Source organism: Panicum virgatum, chromosome 3N, assembly GCF_016808335.1.
Source record: "Panicum virgatum strain AP13 chromosome 3N, P.virgatum_v5, whole genome shotgun sequence".
Classification (NCBI taxonomy): domain Eukaryota; kingdom Viridiplantae; phylum Streptophyta; class Magnoliopsida; order Poales; family Poaceae; genus Panicum; species Panicum virgatum.
This window is the reverse complement of record NC_053147.1, coordinates 40,849,900-40,870,263: the sequence shown is the minus strand read 5'-3', so window position 1 is coordinate 40,870,263 and position 20,364 is coordinate 40,849,900. Positions and strand designations below refer to the sequence as shown.

The 20,364-nt window shown below is 46.0% G+C and overlaps 1 protein-coding gene across 1 annotated transcript; it reads left to right on the top strand.

Moving 5' to 3' along the window:
• The first annotated feature begins 9,804 nt into the window (after positions 1 to 9,804).
• On the top strand, positions 9,805 to 19,432 carry LOC120665942 (peroxisome biogenesis protein 2-like). The gene is made up of 8 exons (XM_039945667.1): positions 9,805 to 10,464; positions 11,265 to 11,378; positions 11,488 to 11,644; positions 16,870 to 17,006; positions 17,087 to 17,187; positions 17,637 to 17,754; positions 18,078 to 18,244; positions 19,103 to 19,432. Exons 1-8 carry the CDS (start codon positions 10,351 to 10,353, stop codon positions 19,206 to 19,208), a joined length of 1,014 nt encoding a protein of 337 aa, XP_039801601.1. The 5' UTR covers positions 9,805 to 10,350; the 3' UTR covers positions 19,209 to 19,432.
• The last annotated feature ends 932 nt before the right edge of the window (positions 19,433 to 20,364 follow it).

The window sequence follows — 20,364 nt, the reverse complement described above, 5'->3', positions numbered from 1 at the left end:
TAGACCATCTCGAATCCCACAACAGCTTAGACTTAGAAATCATGTTAAATGCTCCCACACAAACAGATTAATTGTGTCTATTATGTGCCAACTAGCTCTAGTACTAGATGAGTAAAAAGCTGTAAATGGGGCACATGCAAAGCTCAAACAGAGCAACTATTCATCATTTCCAAGATAAGAGTTTGCACGGATTTTCACACATTAATTCTAAGCATGGCAATTCTCCCTTCTTTTTTAACTAAGCTAAACGGAATGAGCGGGTATGACGACTTACCTGGGCACTGGCGATCTCTCCCCCCCAAGCTTCAACGAAGCTCGGGGCTACTAGTCTGGCTGTGGCGGGGGATAGAATGCACCATGGTGCCAATAGTAGGACATGGAGGATATCATCCCCCAACTCTCCTGTGTGAGACTGGTGTTGTGATTGAGGCTGTGTCCCAACTCCTCCTGACGTAACTCTATGGCGCCTATTCGGGCAGTGAGGCCCGACAGCCCCCGTGTGAGCGGGTTGTCGTACTCAAAGCGTGCTGATGCCGACGGGCCAACCTGCGGGCCATGGGAGGTCCCCATGCCCGAGGGGTAGTAAAACCCCTGGCCGTGCCCATGCCCCATGCTACCCTCAGGCTAGTACAAGGGCTGGCCACCCTGGTCGTAAAACCCGTAGGCCTCCTCGAAGCTCATGTGAGTGGTGTCTGGGTGAGGCTGTGCTGAGGCATCTGGTGAGGGTGTAGCGTGTGATGGTCCGGCTTCCTGAGAAGCATGGGCCTATCGTGAAGCTCTTGGCTGACGAGAAGTTCTTGCCTGGCGGGATGTGCCTGCCTGACGGGAAACTCCTGCCTGCCGTGATGTGCCACCCTCGGCCAACTGTGCATCACGTCGAACTCTGCCACGTGTCATAGGACCAGCTGTGCTGTGGCGTGCTGGTTCCTTCTTTTCCATCTGGAGGGTAAGAATTTCGGGCATGGCAGCTCGAATTCCCTCTCATACCCTGGATAGCACATGAAGACTGAGTTCCCAGGACCTTCACGCATCATGTGCGCGTGAACAAAGTGGTCCAGACCAATGAAGGTTCGATACTCATCTGTCGCGGGCAGATATGTGACTTGTGCATTCTCCAGAACACCGACATACCGTGCAATGCGGGTGACCAGTGAGGTTATGTCGATGGCAGATTTGCACGTGATCATTTTCTGCCAATGTGCGACCATGCCCATGACAGATGAGTAGCAAATCTTCTTTGCCATAGCATAAAGGCACATGAGCTCCGAGGAACTACATTCCCATGGACTCTCAAAGTTCGATTATGGATGGAGACTATGCTGTTCTTACTACTCACTGGTTCATCTGAGATTTCATTCCACCAAGCACTACGGTCGTATTCAAGATCATCAGGTAATGCATTAGCTTCTAATAGGCATTTCTTACTGAAGCCTAGTGCATTACTAAAGTCTTTAGGTAGCATTTCAAAAACTCGTTGAAAAAGCGAAAGTGGATTTTAGTTTCTTTTCCAACGGTTTCGACATGAAATGTAGACAGAAATTCCATGGTGAGAAGGTGCGAACCTAGTTCGGTGATGTCTGCGAAGCGTGACCATCCCACGGGGGTGAACGCGCTGTTCATGTCCTGGCGGAGTCCTGTCATCATGAGAAATTCTGTATTGAACCGCTTGGCGTGGTCGTACGACTACTTCTTCAACAGCTCGAGGGCATCCCGCTCATAATCTGTCCGGACGACGATCTGATCGACCAATGTTAGAACTCTGATTTTGAGACGGGGCCTCGGGACTGCTGGAGAGGCAGGGGCTTCCTCCTCTTCTTCCTGGGATCGTGACGGTCGGCGGACAGAATCCACCAACATGTCATCCTGGGAGTCTGATGACGCTCGCGAACTTTGGGGTCGGGATGACGAGCCTAGCTTCTTCACCTTGCCCTTGATATCCCCCCACAGTGACATGACTCCTGCAAAAGATTAGTACAGAGAATGTGCAGGTAAAATAATCGGAGGGGGTCAGTGGTTAGTCGTTCTTGTGGAGATCAGTCCACCACAAATGTTCTTCGTTCAGAGCTTGATTATTCTATTGGAAATATTTTTTGTGGTTTTCATTTTTAGAAGAGGGTTACTACTAATTTTATTGGATTAGTGCCGAGCTAATCTCAGCACTACTAATATTTTTGTGGGGCTAGCACTTGAGTTACTTGGCTTAATTAACTTCTAAAAGCTTCATTAAGCAAGAAAACTCAGAGAGGGAAAGAGAGAAAGTGTGCTCGGGAGAGTGACCTGCGTACTCAGAGCGGTGTTGCGACGAACGACGACAGCGTGGTGGCCTTTTATAGAGGGGCGCAGGGGCCAGGCTGGCCGGCCTGCATGGCGCCGGGCGGCACCTCCCGCGGCCCTCCTTGCTCCACGTCGATGTCTAGCTCGTAGACTTGCTGGTGGGGGTGCTCTGGTTGGCGACGACGGGACACGAGCGGAGGAATGGTGTTGGGCGGCCATGATGAGGCCGGCCGGCCTGTTCCCCCCCTGTGAAAGGTGTCGGCCTCCTCCCTTTGCTTCTGAATTACTCAGGCTCCCTGGTTCTTGTTGTCCCCTGGCAAAATGAGAGAGAGTGGGGCCGGCCAGCCTAAACTTTGGCTGTATATATATATAAATATATATATGTAAAGTAACAAAATTTGATGCAAAACAAAAATTTAATTTTTAGTTTGGCAAAGTAAACATGCCATGACTTTAGGAAAGAAAGTTTATGCATGGAATTTAAAACAATCCTATATGCAAATGCAAGGAATGGATACGTACCATGGTTCTCATGGTGATAGCTCGGGTTTTGAGTCCGGAGCGGGACTCTCCATACCTCGGGTTCTGTTGTCGTCACCGGATGGAGTTCCAGACGAAGACACTTTTCTCTGCCATTCCTACTTGGTGGCGGGTTTTGTTTTGATCGTTTTCGCCTCGGATTCCTCAAATTCTCTACGAAGGATTCATCATCTTGCGTTCCTGTAGTTGTGCACTCTGATCTCCCTGTCGATTCTTAGTTGTTCCAAGAGCTCGTCAAGGATATCAATGGTGGGTGTTGATGGCTTCTCCTGCTCTTTCTCGGATTTCTTCCAGTTGAATGCTTTGACCTGGGAACATTGTTCTACCTTCGGTCGGAAGGCGAACCTCTCCATCTGCCCATTGATGTTGAGTTGAATTTCTCAGGCTCCAACATCAATGTGTGCATTTGCGGTACTCAAGAACGGCCTTCCCAGAATGAGGGACGTCTTGGCGTCGACTTCCATATCGAGGACAACGAAGTCAACAGGAATAAAGAAGTTCCGGATTTTAATCGGAATGTTCTCCGCAATTCCCGTGGGGTAACGGACCGTCTGGTCCGCTAGCTGCAAGCACATAGCAGTAGGGGCAAGCTCATGATAGTTTAGTTTATCGTAAACTACCTTGGCCATGACGCTGACGCTCGCTGCCAGATCACACAGAGCGTGTGAAAAATGTTGACTCCCGATTGAACATGTGATGGTGGGGCATCCTGGATCTTTCTTCTTCTCCAGGAGAGGATCGAGTATAGCTGCGCTACACTCCTCTGTGAGTTGCACAACCTCGGTGGTGGGCAAGCTTTTCTTGTTACCAAGTATATCTTTGATGTACTTGGCATAGGTAGGTACCTGCATAGCGTAAAGAAGTGGTATATTGACATACAACTTCCATATTACCTCGACGAACTTGCTGAATTGCTCGTCGGCCACTGGCTTCCTTAACCATTCCGGAAACAGTAAGGCAGTAGTGTCATGAAACTCCCGCGAAGTTCTAGAGGGTTCCACGGTTTCCTCCTGGCAGCAGTTGTGTTGGACTCTTCTGCCTCCTCCTGGTCTTCGTCTGCAGCAGAGGTATTGCTGGCGGGTACGACTTTCCGCCGAGATCCTGCATCTTTAGGGTATGGTGGTTCTTGCGTGGACTTACCCATCTGCGTAGTTACTGCACTAACATTTTCTTTCGGTGGAACTTCCGGTTGCCCGGGAAGTTTTTCCGAATTATTGTTAGGACAAGATGAGGCTAGTTGAGCGACCTGAGTTTCTATCATTTTGTTGAAGCTCAACTGGTTTTTAATAACAGAGTTTATGCCCTCTAGTTGTCCGGCCAAAGACTCCAAAATTTTATCATTAGCAAGGAATTTCTTACTAATGTTGTCATTAATTTGTTTCTGGCCATAAACTAGGTCCTTTAAAGAAGGCTGAAAATTGTTATTAAAATCCATACCTTGCTGCTGACTGAAGGGGAGGTTGGGTTTGGAATTCCAACCCTGCTGAGGATGGAAGCCTGAGTTGTTGGTGTTGTTTGCCCCAATGAAATGAGCTTCCTCCTGAGTGACCGGGCAAGAGTTGCCCATATGTCCAGTTTCTCCACACGTCTCGTATGTCATGCGAGAATCCATAACTTGGTTAGCCTCCTGGTGCGGAGACTCTAGTTTCTTCATGAGAAGGTCCATCTTGGCAGCAAGCATATCGATACTATCGATCTGATGAACTCACTTGCGGGGCTATTGCTGCCTTTCACCTTTCCAACTCTGGTTGGAAGCAATCTTCTCTACCAGCGCTTTCGCTTCAGGTACGCTAAGCGAGAGGAAGGAACCACCTGATGTTGCATCGATGTGGTTCTGAGCTGGTGTGTTCAGGCCATTGAAGAAACTCTGAATAATCAGCCATTCCTCCATGCCGTGATGGGGGCATGCTGCAATGTATTCCTGTAATCTCTCCCAAATTGCTGAAATGGCATAATCCGGGAGCTGTTGAAATCCAGAGATTTAGCCTCGGAAGGCATTGGTTTTGCCCACCGGAAAATACTTCGTTAGGAATGCATTGGAGCAAGCTTCCCATGTTGTGAAGTCTGCTTTGTTGGTGTAAAACAACATCTTCGCCTTGCCTAGCAAGGAGAATGGGAACAGTCGAAGACGGACGTTATCCATCGTGGTACCTCTGGAGTTGATGGTGCTGCTCACTTCCAAAAAAATTTGAAGGTTAGCGTTGGCATCCTCCAATGCCTTCCCACGGAATGGACTCGCTTGAACCATGTTCACCAGTCCCGACTTGAGCTCAAAGTCATCATTGCCTTGGTCATTGTTCAGTCCAGTAGGAATGTGGCTGCTGGACGGGGCCGAGTACTGCCTGAGAGTCTTGGCCATGGTTGGTGCTGAGACTGACAAACGAGGATTCCAAGTGGGTTTCTTCTGGGGTGAGACGATGCGGCATCTCACAATTCGCCCAATTCTCTGAGGATTCGAATCGAAGTTGGATGGTAGATCAAAACTGGTCATGTACTGCTCTGCATCGAATAAACGAGAGAGAGAGAGAGTAATGGTAAGCCCGCTAAAATTAGCGGTGATAAAACAGTAAGGTTTTCCAAACGATAACTTTAGCAATTCCTTCCCTGGCAACGGCTCCAGAAATGCTTGTTGGTGTCTCTTATGCTCAATCTGAATAGGTATTCTGCAAGCGTATAGAATTCACCGGTGTAGCACTTTACCTTGGAGTATTCCAGGGTATCGTGAAAATCCTCAGGGAAGCACTATACTAAAGTGTATCGTAAATTGTAGTGACAATCTTTACTGATATTATCGACCGACTAATTCAGCAGGGGTAAGCTAGAGAACTGATGAGATAAATGGCCAAGCTCTGACCGTGTGACACACAGGAGATTCTATACCTTAGAGAGGTAGCAGCTGGGAGGACAACGAGCGAGAAAGGACTCTTGAAACACTTCTAAACTACTGAGCTAGCCTCACTGGAACTAATCTAAGTTTCTAACTTGATGTCGGAACCAGGAGCTTACTTCGGTGGCCTAGGCAAAGGGCGCAGATAGGGGTGAGAAGGGGCCCAACATACTTTCGGCAATCCTACTGCTATGAAAACACCCGAACGTGGTGGACTATGAGGGACGGACAAGGTTGTCACCACTTGCCGCCTACCACTGCGGTACCGTGGGGTGGAACACACTTTCTAGCTAGCACTGAGTTAGACACCACGTCTGCTCTCGGTACTAGGATTTCTATTGAGGCCTTCAAGAGAAATCCCACTCAACCTAGTGAACTAATTTGAGTTACACTAGTACGGGCAAGAAAACCAGTAAGACTAACTCCGACAAGCAAGAAAGGGAACTTAAACTGAACTAGAGGTAAAACTTACTCCCGCAGACAAGTACAAGTACTTGGGAAGATAAAACTTGCGGAAAGTAAAGCTGACTCAAGTAAATAAAGAAGATAACTTGTATTGAAAATAGTCAAAGGAAAATATACAAGAGCTTTACCGAGCTCCGATGACGACTCCGGATCCCCGAGACAAGCTCGAGTCCTAATCAAAAGTAAGGTAAGAGGTAAGAACAAAAGCCAACTTATTCAAAATCAAGGTACGAAGCATTCGGTTGTGCCTAAGTATAAGTTGGAAATTCAACATTGTAGCAACTCCTGATCAACAACGAGCGCCTTGTTTTGCTCAAGGACGAGCAAATGTCTAGCTTGGGGGTGTTGTTGACGGTCGTTAAGTGCAAAATATGACTGTCAACTATGCTCATAAAAGAAGGAAAACTAAACCTCTTACTCGCATATTTGTATCACTAACCTAGCTCCACAATTGTTTTCGAAGATTTATGTTTTCAGGAGCACAAGTTCGGAATAAGAAGAAAACACGACAAATACGCAGACAAAGTCGCAAATGATCGCATCCTGCGAAACACATGCAAAGGAGGCCCACAAACCAGACCAAACCGACCAACCAAGCCCCGGCACCGACCATCTGACATCAGGACCCACCAGGCAGTGTACTAGAGAAGGGCGGTGGCCAGAGGCGGCACGGGGGGGGGGGGGGGGGGTCGGCCGACCCCACCTGGCATCCAGACACGCTGAGTTTTGGCAGGAAGGCTGATCTTATCCTCTAGAGGTCGGTTTAAGGATGTTTCCATGTAAAGAATTAGCAGGAACCGACCTCAAGCACTATAAAAGGGGTCTCCCACCACTCTCACCACACACACCACTTGAAGGCCTCTCTCTCACACTCTCTTGTGACTTGTACTCCTTAGTGTAGTGCAGCTAGGCTAGTACTTCATCTCCTTAGCAAATCCAGTTGTCCTCGGGGTTGGCGAGCAATCCTCGGCCTCTGGTATGGCTTTGTATTCCGACTTTCATTATCCTATTCATTCTGAGTTCGTTCTTGGTTATCTTGCTATGTTCGTAGCTTTCTTAGCCTTGATCTATGCTTTATCAAGTTATAGTAGTTGCTTGCTTAGACCAGATGATCTGGGTAAGGATATCGGTTCGTTGTGTTTTCGGGCTTGCCGTATCATCTTACCTGTCCATCCAAAGGGTGGGGGACCCGGGGGTGCTAGGGTAGTGACTTCATATGCAGCCATGGTGCCCGGGTATGCGGGATCCTTCGGATATGACGGTTCTCCACGGTATGACTGGGGTAGACCGTAGGTGGTGACAGCCCTGTCGGTCCGTCAGGAAGCTGCTTCTCGGTTAGCATACTCCTCGACGATCGGGTATCGTGTAGGAGTTTATGCAAAGACGAAACGGGACTGGATGTTCTCCAGTGCGGGTCATTCTCCCCGATGTCCCTAATTTCCCGGCACCTGTAGTTCTAAGCATGTGGCTAATGTAGCTTATCTGCTAACATGAATATTATACTAGGAATCTGTGCCTATGCTCCCACTAACCTTAGAATTGCTTGTTTATTCTTTATTCATGAGAGTTGGCTGTTCTGTGTGTGTCACATTACCCCTGGTTATCCATTATTTATCACTTACTCCTGTGTAGTCAGGAGTCTGCATCTTACTTCATACGTGTCATGGTTATGGAACTAGTAAATAACTTTACACAACCTAGCCATCCCTTGGGAAAATATAAATAACGATACCCTGAATACTTCCGGGTGAAATGCTACAATGGTATATCCGTGCGCTTGCGGATCTTTCTGTAAATGTTAAGATATACCAACATGGCATTCCCTTGGCGGCGTTGCTAGGAACTAACCCCTCCTAGTGGCGACGCTAAATGCCAACAAGCATTTCTAGCGCCGTTGCCGGGGACGAGCTTAACAACCCCACTCCTAGTAATTGCGCTTAGAAATGTCAACAGCCTGCTCCTCCTCGCCGTCCCCTCGCCCGTGCCGGCCACCGCCACTCACCCCCTCGTCCGCCACAGCCGCGGCGCCGCGCGCCTCCTCCGGCCGTCCTCGGCTCCCCGCCGGGAGGGCACAGGGGAGTGGGGGCGCGCCAAGGAGGGAGGGAGCAGAGGAGGGGATGGGGATGGAGAGTGGGATTCCGGGAGAGAGAGGGGAGGGGGATGAGGAGGGAGAGAGAAGGTGAGGCTGACGAATGGGACCGCGGGTGGGTAGTAGGGATAGAGGATGAAATATAGAGTATGACGGACGCGGAAAAACTGTGTATATAGAAGAGAATCTCGATGACTAGGACGGAATATTCTTTTTAGAGGATGGATTTAGAGTATGACGAGTGCAGATAGCCTAAGAGGGGACGACACAGCGATGGCGCGAGGCACCGGCGAGCGATCGCGACGACAGGTGAACGCGCCGGCTCAGGGGCACGAAGGCGCGGGTTGCCACGATGGGCTGGTGGCGGCGATGGGTAAGGAGCAACAGCGCGCCAGACGGGGGTGCGGCGGTGAGGCGCTGGGGAAGGGGGGCGATTTTGATTTGAATCCGGATCAGGATGGGGGAGCGATGTTGTGGACGTATGAAAGGGGCGACGGTCGCAGGTGTAGGGCGACGTACGAAGGGGACGACGAAGGAAAAAAAAAGTGACCCTTAGGGCAACTCCAACCGAGTTCTTTTCTAGACCCCTACCTCATCTTTGAGAGTTCAAACGCAAAAAACGGTCTCCAACTGGTCTCTCATCCCGATCCCGTTGGATGAGGTGACCTCATTTCCCCCCTCCGACTCTTACTTGTAGGAGGTTCTCTTCCAAGCTCTCATCTGGTGACAGCCGCAACTACCGGCTCTCTCATGTCTCCACGGAGCTTTCCCGGCGCCTTCCACGGAGCTTTTCTCGCGCTAGGTAGGTTGATTTCTCATCACTGGTGGCTATGGAGTCTAGAAGATGGAGGTACCTGTAGATCCGGTGGCTATGGAGCCAGGGGGCGCAGATCTGCGCCGGAGGGCTGGGGTGTCCCGCCTCGCCCGATTTTATAGCTCTAGTAGCCTGATTTTATAGCTTCGGTGATGGATTCAACTTGGGAGGGGTTCAAACGGATCGTTGAGGTTGCTGCAATGCCGGTGGTGCGAGGAATTGAATTGGTTTGGCTTGACGATTGGTGAATTTGACGGCAGAGTGAACTCATGTGTGTATCAGGTGCATTGACTGATTTAGTTGGTCAATTGACTGATTTAGTCGGTCAATTTTCACCATTTACCGATTTGGTCCGTCAACAATTTAGTCAATTGATCGAAAATTAATGATTATAAATACTTAATGGTTACAAATAAGTTCGCTTAATAATTGTTAGTAGGAAATATGTTATTAAGAAAATCATTATCAATAATAATGAACGTTTGTATAAATAATGCTTAGATTGTTAGTTACAAGATATCAATAAAGAAAGAGGTATAATAAGACATGAGAATTCGGTTAGAGTGCAAAACAAAATAGAGGGCTGAAATCTGGATGAGAGATCCTCGTATAGAAGAATATGGCTCAAATTTAAGAATTCGATTAAAATAACTCTTAACCTCTTTTAATAGTAGAGATTTTAGGGGGACAAACTCTTTTAATAGTATTTTTGGCAAGTCATCTTTTAAGTGCTACGCAACCAATTTTTCCGTAAAAAATTGTCTCTCCTTATCCTCTTATTCCCCCATCGGCCGCCCCCGCTACCGGCCCGAGGCTCGCACCGCCACCCCCGCCTCAGGCCTCCCCGGCTCCGCCTCGGGCTCGCGCCGGCGGCCGCTGCCTCAGCCTCGGGCCTCCGCCTGCCTGGAGGCTCGAGCTCGCGTCGGCGGCCTTCGCCTCAAGCTCGCGCTGGCGGCCACCGCCTACGCCTCGATCTCGCGCCGGCGGCCGCCGCTTCCTCCGCCTCGGGCTCGTACCGGCAGCCTCTGCTCGCGCAGCGGGCCTAACTGCCGACGACGGGGCGCCTAGACATATCATCGAGCGACGGATCCGACGCCCGCGCCATCTCTGCCCTATGCTGGCACCGGGCCGGCGCTGGAGAGGAGATATTTGGACCTAGCTCACTTGGCCGGATTGTGCTTCCGGTTTAGTTCTGGTGCCTCGAATCCAAGTCTCCCGTTTTCTTCGTTCCATTACTGCGCAGTTTATTTCCCAAGAATTTGGTGGTTCGACTGAACCTCTATGCCCCACGTGGAGTCCGCCGCTGCTTCGGACGGGCCGCCGCTACAGGACGCATGGCACGCCGAGTTTCAACGCCTCGTCCCGCTGTGGGAGTCGCTGCGCAATACATCCGAGGTACAGATGCGTTTCCCCTGTGTTCTTGGGGTTGTCTTGTTCCGTCGCCTGATATGCTATATAATTTCTCGTTGTATGAGACTTGAAATCGCACACAAGCATTCGGGATTGCTAGTTTTGCTGTTCTGGGCTATGGTTTTTCATATGAAGTACATATTATGATTTTAAATAGCGGGCTATAGCCCCTTCATAGCTCCGATCTAGCCTTTTTAGAGGGTCCTCGCCACACTATTTGTATTTGTGCCGCTATGGCAGCTATAGACGCTAAATTGGGTTATAGCTGCGCTAAATGGCGTAGCTTTAGTGCCGCTATAGCCTTATCCTTATTTCAGTGCTACTGTTTTGGTCTTTTGGACAACTGAATATTTGGTTGTATGAATTTTGTTGTATTGTTAACTTAAGTAACTTTCCCGTGGCCCTAGATATTTATGTTTATGAAATTCACTAATTACTATGTTTTTGTGCATCTATTACTTCTATTTTTCATGATTTAGTAGTAAACCACTATTTGCCATAGCCTCCGCTATAGCCTCTTAGCCTCGGAAAATAATACGCCGCTATTTAAAACCATGGTACAGATACGAAATTTTGTGATGATCTGGAGCTCTCAAAAGCATATTTATTGATTGCAATATTTGTTATTAATTCTGATGTAGCTGTTGGCTCCTAGTTCTTTTACCAATAGAATGCTTAGTGGCTGTTAAATAGAAGAGAATTTTTGTGATCTGTCTGTCAGAATGCGCATGATGATTGCAGGCATAAAAGTTTAATGTGGGATGGAACCTCTTTTTCTTGTGCAGGTCATTATCCCAATTTCAATATCTAGGGTGAACCAGTTTGATGCTGCAAGACTAGATGTTGAGATGTCTGCCATGTTGAAAGAGCAACTAGTCAAAGTGTTCTCTTTAATGAAGGTGCTTTCTTTACTAAACCCAGTGATTTGGATGCTCTTTTCAGCTTGCATAGAGCTTAAGTGCACTGCTAGTTGTTGCTTTCAGTTTTCATGCTTTTTCTTCATATCAGCCAGGATTCTTATTCCAATATGAGCCTGAACTCGACGCTTTCCTCGAATTCCTCATCTGGAGGTTCTCGATTTGGGTTGACAAGCCAACCCCAGGCAATGCACTCATGAACCTAAAGTATAGAGATGAGCGGGCAGCGCCCATCACTGGAAAAGAAGGTATTTTTCTAGTAACTTTATGTCAATTGCTGTCAATTTTTTTGTATGGTATGCACTTAATCCTCTTGCTTCAACTAATCATGCTGGTTAAGTGTAGGTTGGTCTTCCTGAACATTTTTGCCTAAGACACTGTTTTGCACAATTCCTACACATTAGTATACTCTTTGCTTGCATACTGTGGTTGAGGCACCTAGCTCTTGTAGGCCTAACTTTCCATGCAGAGGCTGGTTCTTCAATTATGCTCATTATCTGTCCTTTTATTACCCCCAAACATTTAATCTGCAAATACTCGGTGACCTTTAGCAATTTATTCAATGTCAAGGTCCCACTTGAGATGCTATGTTCTAAAATCACCACAGATTAAAAGTGCTAAAAGCATCTTTCCTGAGAAATCTTAGGCTCTGAAAATTATGTTACTATTTTTTCTAATATTCATGACTACTGTACTTAACGAAACTTTTTTTTTTTTGAAAACGCTAAGTCCATGCTGATGTTTTGGATCAACAAATTTATTTTGAAACAGGGTAATATTTTGCTGTTGTGGATTAGGGTCAAACCTTACGCTTTTGCATGATAACCCCACCTAGTATGTTTTCATTCTGAATTGCATGCCCGATTGAGTAGAACTGGCTGCTTATTGAAAACCTGTTACAAATACACATTGGAGTGGTGTTCCATTATGGTCATCTTATTTGGAGCAACAGTTCCAGATTTTTTGGTTATTTTTCTAGCTGTTTTTTCTCTCTGAACAGCATTGATGGACATTTTCTTGCTTATATTTTGATCAAAGGAAAATCGTCCAGCTTTATATTGAAAGCGTAGCAAGCGTTTTACATCTGACCAAGAATGCTGGGGACTCCAGCAGTGTTACACAGGGGCCTAACTTGCACCCAGCTTTAGGTAGTATATTTTCTTTACTGTATGAGGGAAAATAGGGAAGTATTAACTATTTGGATGAAATAATTTGTCAAACTATAACCTGATTATCAAATAGTGTGATAGATCTTATAACAACTACTTTCCACAGCCATCTTATATAATGTACATTGCAGCACAGGACAGCAATTGGAAATTTGTTATGCAATGAAACAAGTTGGATATCATGGATTTGTACTAGAGGCGGACATTGTCAGGAGGAGGCATAGCATGCATGCTGTTTTGTATATTATTGCAGAATTAGGATGTGACATGTATATCTCATAATCTGTTAGTTTGTTGTGACTCATGATTAGTTGCATACCTTCAGTATTTCCTGGTTTATAGATATAAGTCTTTTCCACAACAACAACAACAACAACAACAACAACATAGCCTTTTTTCCCAAGCAAGTTGGGGTAGGCTAGAGATGAAACCCGAAAGAAATAAGTTCAAGGTTCAGGCACATTGATAGCTAGTCTCCAAGCGCTCCTATCCAAAGCTATCTCTTTAGAGATATTCCAATCCTTAAGGTCTCTCTTAACCGACTCATCCCACGTCAGTTTAGGTCTACCTCTACCCCTCTTTACATTATCGACCCGCTCAAGAACCCCATTACGCACCGGCGCCTCAGGAGGCCTTCGTTGGACATGTCCAAACCATCTCAGCCGATGCTGGGCAAGTTTCTCCTCAATTGGTGCCACTCCGACCCTATCCCGAATAACTTCGTTCCGGACTCTATTCCTCCTTGTGTGCCCGCAAAACCACCGCAACATCTGCATCTCTGCTACACTCAGTTGTTGGACATGTCGCCTTTTTGTAGGCCAACATTCAGCACCGTATAGCATCGCCGGACGAATTGCTGTCCTATAGAATTTGCCTTTTAGCTTTTGTGGCACCCTCTTGTCACAAAGGATGCCAGAAGCTTGCCGCCATTTCAACCAGCCAGCTGAAATTCTATGCCTAACATCTTCATCAATGTCGCCATCCTTTTGTAGCACCGATCCTAAATACCGAAAAGTATCCTTCTGAACCACCACTTGTCCATCTAGACTAACGTCTCCCCCCTCATGCCTAGTCGCGCTGAAATCGCACATCATGTACTCGGTCTTGGTCCTACTAAGTCTGAACCCTTTCGACTCTAACGTGCGTCTTCACAGCTCTAACTTCCTATTAACCCCTGCCTTACTCTCGTCAACTAGCACCACATCATCAGCAAAGAGCATACACCAAGGGATCTCACCTTGTATATCCCTTGTGACCTCATCCATCACTAAAGCAAATAAATAAGGGCTCAATGTTGACCCCTGGTGTAGGCTTATGTTAATAGGAAAGTCAGTGGTGTTGCCATCACATGTCCGGACAAACGTCGTCGCATCCTTGTACATACCCTTAATGAGGGTAATGTACTTAGTTGGGACTTTGTGCTTCTCCAAGGCCCACCACATGACATTTCTCGGTACTTTGTCATATGCCTTCTCAAGGTCAATGAAGACCATGTGCAAGTCCTTCTGTTCCCTATATCTCTCCATCAATTGTCGTATTAAGAAAATCGCCTCCATGGTTGACCTTCCAGGCATGAACCCAAATTGGTTTTGGGTCACACTTGTCACTCTTCTTAGGCGATGCTTGATAACCCTCTCCCAAAGCTTCATCGTATGGCTCATCAGCTTAATCCCACGGTAGTTAGTACAACTTTGAACATCATCTTTGTTTTTGAAGATAGGTACTAATATACTTCTCCATTCTTCCTCCATTTTTGAAGATATAAGTCTTTTCCACTATCTAAAAAAAGGATAGGACTATCACAACCGTATCCTTTACGTTTAAACAATTACTTGACTAAGCATTGGGCTTCATCTTGTTTAAAGCCTTCTTCATCTATGCTCATCCTCTCCTCTTCTAGCATATTTGGTAGAACCTGCGTAATTACGTTGGTTGTAGCGGGGGACTACAGGCGTCCGGCCTTGAATGCCCGGCGGCGAGGGGGAGCCGTGCTGGGAATGAGTAGATGCAAGGAGGCAAGAAAGCATGGGCACATGAACCAACAATATGTTGATTCTTGCTTAAAAGATAATTAACAATGCCTTGAGTACATATATATCCAAAGTTCAGCTAGGCGCTAGGCGCTCTCTAGGCGATGACCCCTAGCCTAGTGCCTAGGTTAGCCTAGGCCAGCCTAGGCGTTTCTAGGCGTTTTGCCATTTTACTAAATGACATATATATATATATATTATATACAGCAGAAAATGCTGAATAAATAAGTTATATAGAAGCATATACTGCTGAATGTATATAGAAGAGAGAGTAGTAGACATACCTGGGTGGCTTAAATAGGAAGTTGATACTTATCTGAATACCAGCCATCTCCCATCCATTCCAGGAACACACCAAAGGAGAGTAGCAGCAGCTAGTAATTGCAAATTTGAATCACAGACAACTGACAAGTGGACAGGAAAGCATTTCTGGCACTTCTCTTTAGCTTCATCTGTGCTCTTTGGGCATTTTGTTGCATTCTTCCCATCATGGGCAACATGCTGCTTCAAGCGATATATCCCTCCTTGCTTCACCTTGTCACAGAACTTGCACTTCACCTTGTCCTTGTTAGGATCAACAAGAATCCCATATTGCCATCCCACATCATCTGAATTCCTTTTCAGGAGATGAGCTCCTTCAGTCTCAGTTGCAGGTGCATGTGCACCAGCTGCTGCATCACTTTCTGTTGTCGACATCCTAAATCAAGCTGACATGGCAATCACATTTAGAATTACATTTACAAACTCCTAGAACAGCAAAGCAAGATGATTTAGGGAATAATCTGATCAAATGGTCAAACTTGACAGTGCACTGTGATACAAAAACAAAAAGAATCAGTTCTGTTACTTCTGTACAAGCTGAACTAAATCAGCATGCCTGAACTCATGAATCATCATGACTTCCAGTAAATCAGCATGCTACATGCCTCAACTAAATCAGCTGAACTGCAATTTCAACTTAAATCACACACACACAGTAATACCATTCAGATTCAGTCACACAGTCATTCAGATTCAGTCACAGTCATCAATATACAGAAGCAGAGGAGGGGAGCACAGCAATAGGGGAGGGGAGCAGAGCAACCGATGGGGGAGGGGACTCACCTTGCCACTTGGGGCTACCACTGGGGGAGGAGGGAGGGGAGCAGGAGCAGCCGTCGGGGAGGGGTGCGGGAGGCGTGGAGGAGCTCCAGGCGGCGGCGGGACGGATGCACCGGCGGTGAGGCGGGGAGGAGCTCCTGGCGGAGGATGAGGAAGGCGTGGACGAGCTCGACCGGTGGTGACGACGACCTTCGAGCTTCGAGGCAGGGTCGCAGGCAGGTGAGCAGCCGTCTGAGCCCGTGGCTTCCTTTCCGCGCACGCACGGCCTCCTCCCCGTCTTATTCTTCCCGCGCTTCTTTTCCCGCGCTCGAATGCGTCTGCGCGCGTGCCCACCGCGAGAGCGAAAACTTTCGCGCGACCTGCCGCGACGACCGCCTCCGCGCTCGCCTAGGGCGCCTCCGCGCGCCGAATCGCCGCCTCCGCGCCGCCTGGAGTCGCCTAGGCGCCGCGCTCGCCTAGACCTCCGCCTTCCCCCTAAGCCAGGCGGTTTGGCATCGACTAGCGCCTAGTCGCGCCTAGGCGCGCCTAAGGCGTCGCCTAGCGGAACTCTGTATATAGCCACATCCGATCTGCTAACAAACTCTGACTTAAACCTAACAACCTTATCTCGCGAGCTAACAGTCCTGGCGTGAAACACAAGCCGAAACAAACTAAATCAGTTCCAACTATTGGATGAACTTGACGTCGACCTCAGCCACGGGTGCGCTTGTTGCAACACTAGTACTGCATGCTGGTCATAACAATATTGTCCCCTCAAGATGTGCCCTTCCAGCCCCATTCCGCATGGTGTTAACCATTCAGGAACTCATATTTACCTTAACACAGGAAAAATTACAGCTTGGTGCATGCTATAGACAATCTCTTTTTCTTTATCAAACCGAATTTGAGGTCAAGCTCTTCAAATGACCAAGGTTATCTGAGATAGCAGAATAGCAGATATAGTTCCATCTAAATAGCTATTCAGAGCATCAATATGAATTATGCTCCATCTGTTGCTTATCTTTTGCAATCCCAAGTTCATATCATTAATTCATTATGTTAGCAAAGTTTAGCTCATTTACAACATTCACAGGAGTCTGCATTTTCATACTTATTGTTTTGTTTGAGGGAGTGCTAGTGATATTTAGATGAGTATTTCTTAGCTACATCTGATGGATTCATTTTGCTTTTCAGTAAGAACAGGTTTGGAAGGACCTGGGCTTTCTGTTTCTCAAAAGATATTTTACTGTATTAGCTTTGTTGGTGGCCAATATATATGGTCAAGATTGCAGTCTTTTTCTGCTTTCCGTCGATGGGGTGATTCTGAACAGGTGAGCCTCATATCTTCTTTATGAAAACTTACAATTCCTTTTCACTCTTATAACTTAAAATATCTATTTTCACGTTGTAGAGACCACTAGCACGCTGCACCTGGGGCTTAGTGCAAAATGCTGAAGGATTGTACAAAGCCGCTTCATTCTTTAACCTGTTATTGTTCCTTTATGGTGGAAGGTACCTTCTTGTGCCTATTTGATTATGGGCATTTCCTCTTGCATCATGTGGATTGCAGAAATTTATCATGATTAACAGGATCCAGACATGGGGTCAGACCAGTTTTGTGATTTGTTCCTTCCTGCTTCTTAATATAATGGTGGGCAACTCTCCTGCCATTTCATGAAAAAAAGATTAACAGGCCCCTAACAGGTGGCACCTAGTTTGGCATTGCTAACCATCTATCTAGAAGTCTAACATAGTGCACGTGTACAGTGTGTACCCTACACTGTGATAAGAAATTGACAAATAATGTTATGTTGTATTTGAATGAGCTAGATCTACACACCCTGTGAAAAAATGGAAAGCTATGTTTTTTAAAAAAAGAAGATTATTGTCGTGTTCACCTTTTTATTTTTATGAAGTTCACATGACACCAATATTTGAGCCTTGCTTATGTGCTTGTACAGGTACAAAACTATCGTAGAAAGAATTCTGAAAGCAAGACTTGTTTACGAGAGCCCCAACATGAATAGAGCTGTTAGCTTTGAGTACATGAATCGGCAGCTAGTTTGGAATGAGTTTTCGGTAAATCTCTTTCTTGCAAGAGCCAATTCCCTCAGTGCCATAGAAATTTGTAAGACTTCCTCAGTGCCATAAAATTTCGAAAATCCCTTCACTGCTATTGAACCAAAATTTTATCTCTTGTATGTCACATCCATCTTTGAGGTGCTATGTTGCTGTTAAGTAGCCTTGAAAAAGACTCATTTGCAATTGTAGCGAAATGAAGTAAATTTTGGTTGTTTTCCTTGCATCCAGATATTCAGATAGATTTTGTTTTAATGTACTGTAGATAATAGAACATAGAATCCTGAACTTTGAGTTATGCATGACACTGCTTATTTCTGCAGGAAATGCTGCTTTTGCTTCTTCCGCTCTTAAACTCGTCCTCAGTAAAGAAGTTCCTTCTCCCTTTCTCCAAAGATAACTCGGCAGGTTCTTCTGGTGATGAAGCAGATTGTCCTATATGTCGGTCCAGTCCTAGCATTCCTTTTGTAGCCCTTCCATGTCAGCACAGGTATGTTGCTTCTCATTGCTCTACCTTGGTCATATCCCTTCAGTAGGTTCCATCCTAACGTTTTGCAAAACAATGGAGCATGTTAAAAAGGCACATTTCGGATAACTATTACTAGATTAGTATTGCTGGGATGGTTTTGTTACTCTGGTTCACAGTAGTAGATATAAGATCAAAACAAAACGAGAGGTACACAAGGAAAAGCATGTGCATAGATCTTAAAATTGTGGAATGATAAGATCCTACCAGGGTTTCAAGACAACTGTTATTTATAATTATATTTCAGTCTAATATTGTTATGACCGGCGTCTAGTACTCCCGATGCCAACCCAAGAGTGGCTAAGATGGCGCCAGGATCAGGGCGCTAAATGCCCAAGTTATCATTTCATAGTCATTTATTTCTTCAGATTATCCATTCCTAAATTATAGGATCTGATAGATGGTTGATTAGAAAGGTTATATATCCTGTAAACACTGATGGAGGAAATTAAGCAGAGCAACTAATTTGTTGCTTGGCTTCTCGGAAACCTTCCCCTCGTCTCCCTGCTCCTTGCGGGCGCCATGATCACCACGGTGCCCACTCGCCGCCGCCCGCCTACCAGCCACCCCCACAAACTATGCAACAGACCCCATAGGATCCTTGGTCCTACCAAATATCCATGTCTTCTAAGAAATTAGAGTGTACAAAGTTAGTATGAGTTGTGCATGTGCGAGGTGAATATGCAATATCTGGCTTACATGTTGGAGTCAGACAAATTTGATTTAGGGCCGACTTAATTTCTTCCTTATTATGCTATTGGAATTGTATCTAAGCTTTGCTATGTTGATATTTGCGTTAGACAAGTTCTTTGCTGTTTTCAGGTACTGCTATTATTGTCTACGCACACGGTGTTCCGCTACGAGTTCTTATAGATGCCCACGTTGTAACGAGGTGGTTGTTGGAATTCGAAGACAAGGATCAGTTTAGTTTACTTAGTCTGGTTCAAGAATTCTTGCCCATGTACACAAGACTAGCCCCATTGATCTTCGTACCTAAAAGTTTAGATGCCCCCATCGAGGATGTGCATCAGGACATGTACATTTAATGGCCCAAGTATGAACAGTTTTGATGCCATGAATGCTAGTTGTATATGGAATGAATGTCACATTTGTATTTTATTGAGTAAACTCTGCACATTGTACACAGCTGTCCGCCAACGTCAATAGTTTTTCTTTGGGTATTTTTAGTGTTTATTGCCTGATATTTGGAAAAGAAAGTGTTTAAAAAGCAAAAAATAAAAAATAACTATAATACTTATAAGATACACTATCGTTCCTACTTTTTTTGTTTTACGAATGTGCAACTGGCTCTCTAGATAGGAAACCTACTTGCTCCGGTTAAGGTATAAGTCAAAAACTATGTTGAGTTTTGTTTGTCCCAAGTTAAAAATTATTGCCGTTAAAAAATTTAGTAATATATATGAACTCATAGATTGACAATACAATGTTGAAGTTATTTAGTCCTTTCATAATATGTAACTCGTTTAGTTTAACACATTTTTACAAATTTATTACAATCAAAAGTGAAATAATGGAAATTGAGAGTCAACGTGTGAATTAACTTATCTATATTTGTGATTGAAATAGGTACATCTATCTATCTATACTGTAAAGAACGGAAATTTTTTAGAAATGTTTCTCGCCTATATCGAGCATGTTGTATCCCTCACGTTGGACCCACATGTTGGGCTCGAAGAAGGTGAGACGAACCACACGCTGGACACATATGTCGGGGTCGAGGAAGGTGAGACGAAGGGTAGACCCATAAAAATTGTATGTTCGAGAACATTTCTACCAAAAAGTGTTTTTATTCCTCACCCACCTACAAATACCCCTCAGACCCCTCCTTGCCCTCGTCCTCTCCTCTCTTCTCCATGCTCCACCAACTCTCTGCTTCCTCCCACTGATCTGCCATCTCACCTGACCCTGTCTGCTCTAGGGATTTACGACGGAGATCTGCCAGAGATAGGGACTGAGGCATTGGGGCCGGGGAGCGGAGGCAGGGGGTGGGGCCGATGGATAGCCACGACGATGTGGGCAAGCTGACAGGCACCCTCAACGCTCCTATTGAGCAGGGAATGATC